The sequence below is a fragment of the Anarrhichthys ocellatus genome, unplaced genomic scaffold (genome assembly GCF_004355925.1).
Source record: "Anarrhichthys ocellatus isolate YVR2014 unplaced genomic scaffold, GSC_Weel_1.0 scaffold46, whole genome shotgun sequence".
NCBI lineage: Eukaryota > Metazoa > Chordata > Actinopteri > Perciformes > Anarhichadidae > Anarrhichthys > Anarrhichthys ocellatus.
This window is the reverse complement of record NW_022280076.1, coordinates 1,695,637-1,707,954: the sequence shown is the minus strand read 5'-3', so window position 1 is coordinate 1,707,954 and position 12,318 is coordinate 1,695,637. Positions and strand designations below refer to the sequence as shown.

The following is a 12,318-nucleotide window of genomic DNA, read 5'->3' as shown; positions in this document are numbered from 1 at the left end:
GGTTCAAACTCAGGAAGTGACACCTGGGTCCCTGTCTCTGCCATATAAGCACTGGGGTGTAAACTGCCACATTGGCTTCTACCGCTTGCTGGGCTCTGTAAACAATGCTGGGCTAGAGTGTCCATCAGGAAAAGAATTCCCCAAATTCTCCAAAGAATTATTATCTCAGACTCTAGTCATTTCATCCATCTCTATCAAATTCATCAGCAAATGTGGACTGCTCTAAATTTTGGAAAGGATGCTTCCTGCTGTTCAGTTGGGAATGAGCAAAGGAGCCGAATGAGTGCTGTTGTAGTTACATAAGCTCATTACATGCACTCACACTCACTCGCTCCCTCTCTCACACACACACACACACACACACACACACAGGGACAACGCTATGTTGCATTTTGCTGCCTGCAGTCTTTCATTAACCTTGACTGTATTTCCACTGTGACCCCACTCCGGCCTCTCCCTCTCTCAGGCTGGACCAGGATAGGTTAAACATCAATACACAGGGCTGTGGCAGCATTTTATAGTTTGTATGTTATTGTTCTTGAATCCAGGTTAATTGTGTTGTTTCCCATCATTTATGGATAGCTTTAGATCTCATAAAGGCACCACTCTGCTGCTGCCTCTCACTGGGCTTAAGCACATTTCAATGGGAAACCGATTAGATCTTCAAACACCGTGGTACATCTCCCTTTCTAATAGGATAGCTTACAGGATAGTCGGCCGTGTTTCTACATGTTCAATCAATTTAAATGATTGCAACCATTTGTTGTACAAAATAAAGCCAATTGAAGCTTATGGAAAGCATGCTTTGCAACCCTGTAAGCTTCTTGTTTTCGGAGGGAGATTTATTTTGGTGTTGGAAAGCTAAATGATTGCCCCCGACAGGTCTGTGTTTAAGCTCAGTGAGAAACTGCAGCAAGGTAGTGAACCTATTGCTTAAATATCAAGTGACACTTCACTGTTAAATTACACTGCTACAAATAAGAGTTGTTTGAATCCTTGTACTGTCTGAGAGTACGTCAGGGTTGTAAACTTTCTCCGAAACCATCGAGCTGATCTGCAACAAATCTGAATCAATCATGAATTATTTAAACAGACGCCACCAATGCTGTGTTTGGTGGTTATGCAGCATATTTGACAACTTGAGAACTTGTGAAAATCACTTTGCCATTTCCCTTGTGCAAACATATTGTACCAAATACAATTCATTTGAAGTGCACTTCCAACTGCCGTCGCAGTAACCAGTGTGCATTGCTGCCACTCATGTGCTCTAAATTAGGTGGGATTTCAAATTAAGAGCACTGGATGAACTTGTGAGAGTATTATGGGAGAAACAAACTGGTCATGTGTAAATATTTACATGACACACTTATTGTATGTGCCTATACAGATGGACACGTTGCATTTTTCCATATGTATTATAATACACAGTACACATAATACAGTTGAAATTACTCCAAAAAATGTGTGTTTGAGAGACAAAATCAAGCAGATGTTAGTTAAAGCTGCACTGGAAGCTACAGAGCAGTGAGCCAATGGGATGCTACAGATTTGCTTCTGTAATTTTTCACTTGACTGCATCCCACTGCTCCGTAGACTGCCAAAATAATAATAATTACAAAATAATTGAAAGTGAGGCTATTCTCGAGGTATACTACCCAATTACGATATATTGACCTTTACTAAATACAGAGCGAATGTAAAGATGTGTTAAATGAGATTAAGCACCAAACTAATCCTTTTAAATGTTGATTCTTACATTGTTTAATTCACCAGGGATATGCAAAGCAATGCTTTGAAGTGTAACTCTACGATCTGACAGTTTAACATTGAGGTCATGGGTTTTGTCAAGTGTTTGTGAGTAGTCTGACTGATTTAGATTTATTTATTTTTGCCTTCAGGTGTAAGCAGATGAAACAAGCTCCAACCAAGTGATCTGAAAAGAGACTATTGATCATTCCAGGCTCTATACATGCTAAATAAAAAGGTGGGATAGTCATAGCTGTGAGCTAAATCCAATTCAGACTCTTAAATATGTTATAATCTGATTAAAATGTGTAGATAATGTTCCTTTATTGTTGTGGATTCTATCTTTTAAAATGTTACTGTGTGTGCATTTGAGCCTGCATGTGGATTGAGCCAACGTTTAAGTTAACAAATGAGGCGGGTCAGAGAGCCGAGCAAGAGGACGTGTCAACTGTCAAGTGGTTGTCAGGTTATGTAAATGCGGGGCGAAGGCAGGAACACAGCGAGGACACCGCGCTCAGGGAGCTGGAAAAAAATATGCGTCACCGTTCAAAATCAATCTCCATCGATCCTATGCAGCGACATGATCTTCCAATAGCCACTCACTGTCAAAGATACAACGCCACTCGCTTTCACACACCCCTCACAAATAAGCACAACTCAGTGGGCACAGATGAAAAAAAAATACATACATGTTTATTTTACAAGAAGGGCACATATTTGTTTTGTACAAACTGTAAACTAAATATTGTAATTATTCTGAGGGTTATAATCTTTGACATCACGTTCATGAATGAACACCAGAAACATGTAAATAAATAAATATATAAATAGTCAGTGACTGCTGCATCTTCCTGTAAATTATAATCCCACACTGGAGAAAACATACAGCGTGTAAGCTTGCTACACACATTAAGGATTCTTGAAGATAAAAAGCACTTGTGTTCATCACGACTACATTTTGAACATCATTGTACAATACTCTATCCCTGCACTCCCCCAACCCTAAATACTGCAATTTAATTTTGTACATGAAGCTTTGTCACTGAATTGATGTCGAGGTAGGGACTCCGTCATTATCCAGACAGTTTAAGTGAGCTGAAACATCACCACCACATCCCCAAGGCCCGGGAGTGTTGTTCGGCCCTACGTCTGCTGCGTCCCTTGGTCCGCCATCCGAGGGAGAAGATGGATTCTGCACTGTCACATTTGCTTAAGTTGTCATACGCCATGTAAGTACACTGATTGCGAGACCGTGTACTGTCACCACAGCTCCCCAAAGCAACATGTATAGGGCAGCCTGGAGGAAATGCTCTGGATCAAACAAAACATCTCGCTTGTGGGACTGTTGGCTGACATCGCCCTTCTCCAAAATCAAAGCAGTGGCATCTGGAAAGATGACTCACCGAGTTGACAAGGTGAGGGCTCAGGGGGGCTTTACATGGAGACAAAATACAGCAGAGATCATTTCAACTCACAGCTGGAGGTATGTTTCTATAAATGTGTACATACAGCATATACGAAAAAGCGTCTGGTAAACCTGTAAATGCCAATGATGTCACAACAAATGGCAGATTAATCTCTATATCATTAAGAATACCCCCACCCACTAAATGTCAGTTTATAAAACACTGGTTAAATCACAGCATAAGCTACAGTACAGTCACATTCAGCCAAAAGTAAACATTTTGGCAACAGCAATAATAATAATAATAATAAAACGGCCAGGTGGGGCTTTGATTCAGCGATTTAACTCAAACCACAGAAGGGAAACAGTAGGCCCTGTCTGTTTAATAAGAAATTCAATCTGTGTTAACATTGGGAACACTCATCAAGTCGACAGAGGCAGCCAAGAGAAAAGAAAAAGAGATGGAGAAAAGGGAGGGTGGGGTGGAGGTGGAGGGGGGAAACCAAATCTTCCCCAAGGCAGTTCCCCTCCATGTCCAGGCCTGACAGATTATGTGCAGTTCATGTTTTCTCGCATGTTTGAGCTGGCTTGTGTTGGGAAATAATTAGGGAGTAAATCAAGAAGAACTGATGAAGAGAGAAAAGGGAGAGTTACTGAGCTGATATGGTTGAGAGTTTCTAAAAGGCATGGGAGTAGAAGGGAACGTTTTAGTATTTGTGGCACTTGAAATAGAATTTGATTACTCGGAAAATTTAATTAATTCATAATAAAAGATCCCTAATCTAAATTCCGGTTCATAAATGTCTGTTTTAAAGTGATGGAGCAGCAGCTAGCAGCAGCCGAGAACAGGGCAGCAGAGAGGACAATGCTTTTGTGTCACAAGCCAAGTCACATATTGAGCTAAAAGCTTTCCCCTCCCTTTTTTTGCCATCTAGATAGCATTGGATTTTCCAGAGCAGGAAAATCAAATGCTTCATTCAAGACCAATTGCTTTCTATTGAATCAGCTCTTCCTTTCTCTGATGTGCAACAGTTTCACGCCTTCATGGACACACCGAGCACACGGTGGACGCTCAGCATACAATGTCAGAAAGCTTTCTGTTGTGCATTCTTTTCCCCAGCAACACTGAACACATCAAAGCTGTACAGGCTTCCACAGAGAGCTAATAATGTCTGATCATTATGTGTATAGGGTTTGCCTTTATTTAAACTCTGAAAACGCAATTTAATGTAATTCAAAGGATTAAAAAAACAGTGAGCCACATACTGTATATCTTTGACATTCTGAATTATGTTATGTAGAGATAATAAATAGCCCATGGGACTTTTTCCACACTCTCTAGATTCATGTTCTTATGTTCTTTGGCCTTTGTTTGTTTTTGGCACAAATACATGAAACTCAAACTTAAAATGATGTAACTTTTGAAAGAAGAAATAGCACAATTTTTGTCTTACAAAAGGAAAAGTTGAATTCATAAGCAATAACATAGAGCATTGCTCAATTAGATACACTCAGAGGTTTTGCTGCTGGTATGCCCAGTAATTTAGGGGGGCTAATGTTAGCTAATTTTAGCAAGCTATAGATTAGCTCTATAATGGACATTAGAGTCGCTAGCCCTACACTGGCCAATGGTAAGCAAATGTTCACATTGTCTCACTTGCTGTACTCAAACTCAACCTTGCATGTAAAACTACACATTGTAAATTATTATCATTATTATTAGAATAAAACATCAGTGCAATCAGTGCATATATATACGGTATATATATATAAATGCTACAGTGCATAAACAAATGACTGTGAGAGGAGTGGCAATAGAAATATGTTTGATATCTTGAAGGTGATCCTCACCACAGTGGTTTGTCTTGGACTCCACCCCTGCAAACACAGTCACACTGCATTGTTCTAAATCGCCACTACAGCACAGCATGGCTCCCAGCATGAGCGATTTACAAAATCACATATCTGCAAGTTGGCAAAAGGTCACTGAGTGTCACTTGCATTACAGCTAAGTAAACTCTGCTGCTGCTGCTTCTGCTGCTGCCTCTTCTGTCCGAGTGCAGGAGTTTTAGTTTACAGATTTACATTCTTGTTGAATTATGGACTGACGGCATTTGCGAAAAAATAGAATAAGAAGTATCACTTTAAGTGGGCAGAGTAATGAAATGGAGGGCTGCCAGGGGAGACGGTAAGGAGGAGGCAGACAGACGAAGAAAAACATAAAAGGAAGGTATGGTGCAGGTGTAAAAGGACCGTGCTGACTGAGCGAACAGTGGGGAGGAGGGAAGAGAGAAGAGGTTGACAGCGCTGAAGAAATAAGGGCAGCGTGAGGGAGGAAGGGACTTTGCTGACTGAGGAAAGAGGAGCTGGAAAATGGAAAGGAGAGGAGACTGTAGGGCCCAAGAGAGGGTTTGCTGAGGAGCGACAGAGAGGGGAGACAAAGCTAATGAAAACCAGGCGTAAAGAGACAAAATGGAGGAAACGTCTAATCTGTCCCAGGAGGACTTGTAGGATGGTCAGAATAGGATACAAGGAAAGGGAAGTAGACAATAGGAGTGACTTTTCCTTATCTGGAGATACTGTGAGATAACATGGGTAGGGGGGGTGTAAAAATGAAATATTCATAAATATATGACTTGGCATACGGTTCTGAACTGCATTATCTGCCCCCTGCCTGTTTTAGATTGAATAAGAATACTGTCACTTTGGTGTCTGAGGTGTTTTGATTTAGCAATAAAATTGTCATTAGAAATGTACTGAAGAGAAACAACTGCAACAAACAACTAATTATTCTGTACTGAAAATCAATTTACATTGCTCTCTCTTCCATAAAACACATACAAAGCACCTACCTACAAGACATTTTGCTAATAGTTACTACATCTTCCTCCACTGTATATACTGTGTTTAAGTCCTTCCAGGATTGTGTCAGTACTGTACAGTATACACATGCAGATGTATACATCTTTGTAAATGTAAAAACAAATGTATACATGTGCACAAAGCTAGTGTTCTGCTTTAATATTCACATTATCAACATTTATCATCAAATGTGTCAATTTCATCAATAAATGCTGAGAGTATTTTGCAGATAGTTATATCCAGGATAAAGTGCCTTTACTTTAAAACATTCTGTAGGTTTTTCCATGTAGATTTTTGTTGACAGTCTTAAGGTCCCGTATATCCCACTCAGTGTTTCCCTGTCAGGCATGTTCTTATTAAAGATAATCGTCTCTTTTGTTACGTTTGCCGTCCTCCTGTGTGAGCTTTTCTTCCCTTTGTGTGTACATCCATGCCTCGGTGTACTCCGATCAATATTTGCCTCCTCTCAACATTGCACGGTTTTATGCTGTCCGTTCTGTGTTATGGGATTGATCTTTTCCAGGGTGACCTCAGTGTCGCTGTCTAAATTCCCAGAGATGGCTGGGGAGAGTTTCTCCAGGGCGTTGTTTCCTATTCCCACCTCAATCTCCAGTCCGCATCCATCCTTCTTCTGTAACTCCTCCTCCTGACACAGGATGCTGTGGGGGATCACATAGTTGGCTGAATGGTTGCCCTCCTTCGGGATGTGACTCTTGGGCTGATACTGACAGTTGGGGTTCGAGTTGGGGGCGCCCATGTTGTTGTTAATGCTGACGATCTCGATGGAGTTGCTCCCAGGGCAGAGCCGGTGACAGCCCAGGAGGATGGAGAAGGCCTTGCGGAAGTCGGCGTTGAAGGCATAGATGATAGGATTTAGCGAGGAGTTCGCCCAGCCAAACCACACAAACACATCGAAGGTGGTGGAGCTGATGCAGAAGAAGTCTGTGGTACCGTCTGGCAAGTTCGGCTCGCAGAACGGAACCATGCAGTTAAGGATGAAGAAGGGCAACCAGCAGCACACAAACACTCCCATGATGACTGAGAGCGTCTTTAAGACTTTGGTTTCTCGCTTGAACGACATTTTGAATGAGCTCTCACTGTCAATGCTCGAACTATTCCCCATGCTGCTGTGGCGGTTTTTGGCACTCTCTGCTGCCCGCTCCAGGGCAGATATTCTCCGTATCTGTATCTGGGCAATACGGTAGATCCGGGTGTAGATGACGATCATGATAGCCACGGGAATGTAGAAGCTGATAAGGGAGGAGGAGATGGCGTAGGTCCTGTTAAGGCTGGAGTCGCAGTTGTCAGGGGGCAGATCGCCGGTGTATGTTCCATTCAGCTCTGCGTAGCTGGTGGTCTGAGCTTTGTGCCAGTTTAGCTGAACAGGAATGAAGGAGATGAGGACTGACAGGGTCCACGCCACACTGATCATCAGACATGCCACTTTAGGGGTCATCTTGCGTTCATAGCGGAACGGGCTCGAGATGGCCCAGTAACGGTCTACACTAATCACACACAGGTTCAAGATGGAGGCAGTGGAGCACATGATGTCAAACGCCACCCAGACGTTGCAGAACGCGCCAAACGGCCAGAATCCCACGATCTCAGTGGCCGCCTTCCACGGCATTACCAGGAGAGCTACCAGGAGGTCAGAGATGGCCAGCGAGATAACAAAGAAGTTGGTGACCTTCGACCTCAGGTGTCGGAACTTAGTGACGGCGACGCACACAAGTGTGTTGCCTAGCAGCGTGGTGAAGATGAGGAGGAAGAGGAAGCATCCTGTCAGCACACGTTTAGACGAGTCTCGGTCTGGCAGCAGCTGCTTTCCATCTTGTACCGTTGAGAAATTCTGATCCATTGTTTATATTACACTGCTAATAAAGTGAGATAGGGGGTGGGTGAGGGGGGTGTCAACAGTCACCCCATCACATCCCCAGCCTGCAGCAGCTGTGCCTCTCTGGGGAGGAGTTTTAGACGGACTGCGTGGCTGGTGGAGAGGTCAATTGTCTCGGCACCAGCTCTCCCACAGACTGGGTCATCCATAAGCTCCTTGTCACAACCACCATCTTTGCACGAAAACTGCTAAAAATATTTCAAAAATATCTCTTGACGCCCAAAAATACCTGGTTCGTAAATCCCTGCTGCAGCAGACATTCTAGATGGAAGAGGAGGAGGGATATTCCAGCTGATGTTTGCAGTTATTTTTCGAAGCACAGTCGTCATGAAATAGTATAAAGCAGCAGTAAAAATTAAGTTAAATAAAAAGTAAAGTCCTTGTTCATTTGTCTGCTCTCTCTGGATGCCTCAAAGTTTCACACCATATTGTCGCGGAGCTGTCGAGTAAACAGAGGCTTGGCCAATCATTAGCCTTATATACCACCTCATCAATAACTTCTATCGATGGTTTTCGCGCTGCGTTTATTTGATTTGTTTAATGATCCTCTAGGCGTGTCCGTGTGATTATGTTAGTGCCTGTATAGAAGCTGATCCACCCCAGCTAGGCGTCGTGTTGTTTTGTTTTTTTTTGGTGTTATTATTTATTGAATCCAGCTCCCTGTTACTACATGGCACAGCATTTCCAAAAATGAGTCACAAATTAGGCTGAAAACTGCATTCAAAAGTCTCAACAGTCCATTTCGAGATTCGAGATTAAATGTCTAAATTCATCACATGTAGGAAAGCACATCAAGCTCACCGCTCTTTTTATGCTGACATCTCGCTGTAATCCAGATGCGAGGCCGTTTTTCCCCCTTTGGCTTTAGTTCGCGTGCCCATTTGTGTGAACACAGCAAAACGACCGCTCAGCTTTCAAAAACATTCAAGAGTTATTTGGGCCACCCCACCTAAATTATCTCTGGCAATGAAATCCCTGGGTTGGCGTCTTAGAAACAGAGTCGCGAGTTTGTTTATATTGTTTTCTAAATCTTTAGACGGCGTGCGCTCCGCTCTGTGGATGTGGTCAGCTCGGGACCCACTTGAAAAATAATTGAATCCAAAATCAACTGTGTTAATTGAACTGACTAACAAAAATAATTCAGTCCCGCCAAAGTCCACATCTCCTCGGTATACATCCAATTTGTATCTTGGAACCAAGTGAAGGAGAAGGAGCTCACCCTCTCTGCGCACTCCTCCGTGGGAAGTCAGTCACGCTCCCCTGTTGCGACGGTCCTCAGGTGTTTTTATCACTCCACATGCGTCTCTTTATGGGTTCCTCCTCTGTTGTGCAAAATTCTGTTACCCTGTGATGTGTCTGCGGTCTGACTGGCCGGCGGAGAGTGATGTGAATGACTCGGTCTCTCCAAGACCCGTTTTCATGCGCGCTCCTCTCTCTCCGCTCAGCTGCAGCCTGCTGCTGTGCGCCACGGTCTTTGCCACAACTGCTCCATCTATCCAGGGAGGCTGTGAAGGGTAAAGCCACCCAAATTCACACCATAAAGCCCTATTTTTGTTTGCTCAAGAGAGCACATGATGACAAAAACCTTTCCGACCTACATTTACGACACATAAGTATTATTACGGGACAATATCTACAGAGGGAAAACATTAGCTTCCTTTTCTCAGTTTATCAAATTATGTAAATTTCTGCCTGAAACACGGTGGCTGTCATATTTGATATTTCTGACTCATAAATAGGCTACATCACAAACTCACTGTTACATGTTTTATAATACCAATAATGATTGTGTCCTCTTTATCGGCTTGCACTTTATTTTACACTTGACCTCCACCGACAACAACTGGGATATATATCACTGCTGTAAAGTCCCAAAAAGAAAAGAAGGGCTAAAAATGAAGGTGTCTTGATGTCCTGAGATGAACTTGTAGCCAGCAGGCATGCACACAGAGGCACAATGAGGCCATCTACTGGATACAAGATTGTGGGAGATTAAGTGAGAGTGGGAGCCGAGAGAGTGAGCTGCAGCGTCGTTGCATTAACGTCACCTCAATAAACATGACTGAACAACTCTGAATTAGATTAGAGTCACATGAGCCACTGCAGCAGGAAGACCCATGAAGTAAAAGAGACAGCAACTGTTGAGACATGTGTGTTTGTGTGTGTGTGTGTGTGTGTGTGTGTGTGTGTGTGTGTGTGTCTGTGTGTGTGTGTGTGCGTGTCTGTGTGTGTGTGTGTGTGAGTGAAGGAGGGAGTGTAGATGTGAATTGCAGAAGCTAATGCTATTATGCCGTTAGCTGCTGCCTGGCAGAAATCCTCAATGGACTCCGTCCTCCTGTGTCTGTTTGTGACCCTTGTTATGCATGTGTGTCTTTGTAAGTGTGCACCTATGACTGAGCATGTCTGTGTGTACATGTATTTTGTGTGTGTGTGTGTGTGTGTGTGTGTGTGTGTGGGTGTGTGTGGGTGTGTGTGTGTGTGTGAGTAATGCATGTAGACAAGCCAAGTGTAAGAGGCCTGGCAGACACAACGCCCACATTTCCCTGTAGCACAGAGCCAGGGTGTGCGTGCAGCCAACAAAGTTCAAACCAAGACCACGTCACACACAAAAACACACACACTGAGTCGCTCACTCACTCACACACGCACACACAAACAGCCATGCAGGGTAATTTATGTCTGCTCCAAAAAGCAAACAAAATAGAATAAAATGGAATAGAGTAGAAATGTCTTTTTGGGATGACTTTTTGCCTCATACATATATGGGTCAGATGTTTCATTTGTCCTTAAATCTTTCCAAATATGACTTTAAAGTATTTGCTGTGTCTGTGCTTTCCTAAAAACGCTAGAATTAAAAACAAAAGCCTACCCTGTAGTCGTTAGGCTCTGTGCATCTACATTCACATCAGCGTAAGTCTCTTATGATTCATTGAATGTCCTTTATGCATTTGCAATGAGCAGAGTCTTCTGATACACATCTGCTGGTTAATTCAAATGAATGCAGCAAGTTTGCTAATGAACCGGCGTCACAAAACTTTGTGTAACTTTTCATGACGCTCAGAGAGTGTGTCAGCTCGCCTCCTGACAGGAAGTTAATCAAGTGACTCCATTTGCCGTTCGGCTGACCCTCCGTCATGTCTACAGGCAATGAATCGGAGGGGATATACCTGAAACTCTCCGGAAAGATTTCTCACCGTGCCTGTATTGTACGCGTTGATCTCTGTGGGGGGAAAAGTGCCATCCTTTACTTTCATTTTTCAAGGATTCAGCCTAAACCCAGTCCAATTTAAAAATATTACCACAAGCAAAGAAACCAAATACTAAACAGGCTGTCGGGGGGCAAAATCTGCAGGGGACAGTTTAAAGATTAACGCTTGGTACTCACCACAGCTTTCATCAAAAACTACTGAATAAGGTTCCGACAACAATGCATATACTTTTATATCAAAGCTATCATGAAGGATATCTGCAGTCAGAAGGGGTGTGTGCAGCCAGGATGCATCATTCAGCATGCACACAGATGCATGTGCATGACAAATTGTTATTCATGCTCTAAAGTGCATTTCTTAAATCAAAACAAAGCTGGTTTCGTGCACCATCATATTTAAGGGACGTTCCTGAGTGTGTCTACTAAATGTTAGGTGTCTGCCTTCATTTGAAAATCACATCTGGTGCGGTAAATTTACAGCAGGTATTGTAGCAACCAATTCAAATGATAGCTTTTTTCATGACATTTACCAAAGGCAGCCTTCATTACTCATTAGCTGGAGCCTGTATATTTTTTTCAACAATAAGTCGGGCAATTACCTTAAAACAACAGTGAATACTGAGCTTCCTGTGATACAGATCTGTTCAGAAATTTTATTTAAAAATTGGCATAATCTTAAAGTGGTCAGGGATGACACAGCAAATCAAGTCAATGTCCAATCCAATCAGCTGTATCAATGATATGTTTGTTTACATAACTTAGTTTTTGAAATTATTGAGGTGAAAAGGCATCATCAGGATGTTTGACATCTGTAACCAAAGTCAAGAGAGTAAAACAACCCAAAACACAATCAGAAGCAACACCCTAGGTCAACAAAGTAGTAAAAAAAAAAAAAAGGTAACAATGTTAACGCCTCTTATGAGACTTGATGTTTGCTGACAGAACAGTTTGCTTTTTAAAGGCACATTGATTTTTCTGTGTACAAGTACAAGAAATCTCATTTACAGTGAACAGCGATAATAAAACATCAGCGGACATTTATGAGACTTCTATCAAAGTCATCGCTGCGAAATTACACCGTTTTTCAAGCCTGTCGTCAGCTTCAGATAATTCTCTGTAAAATGAGCAAATAAGAACATCATTAATCAACAAGACCTGTGTGTGTGTGTGTGTGTGTGTGTGTGTGTGTGTGTGTGTGTGTGT

At 42.6% G+C, this 12,318-nt stretch overlaps 1 protein-coding gene across 1 annotated transcript; it reads right to left on the bottom strand.

Annotated features, from left to right (window-relative positions):
• Positions 1 to 481: 481 nt before the first annotated feature.
• drd1b (dopamine receptor D1b) lies at positions 482 to 9,451 on the bottom strand. Its single transcript, XM_031869278.1, has one exon. The coding sequence runs from the start codon at positions 7,869 to 7,871 to the stop codon at positions 6,480 to 6,482; it is 1,392 nt and encodes a 463-aa protein (XP_031725138.1). The 5' UTR covers positions 7,872 to 9,451; the 3' UTR covers positions 482 to 6,479.
• Positions 9,452 to 12,318: the final 2,867 nt, after the last annotated feature.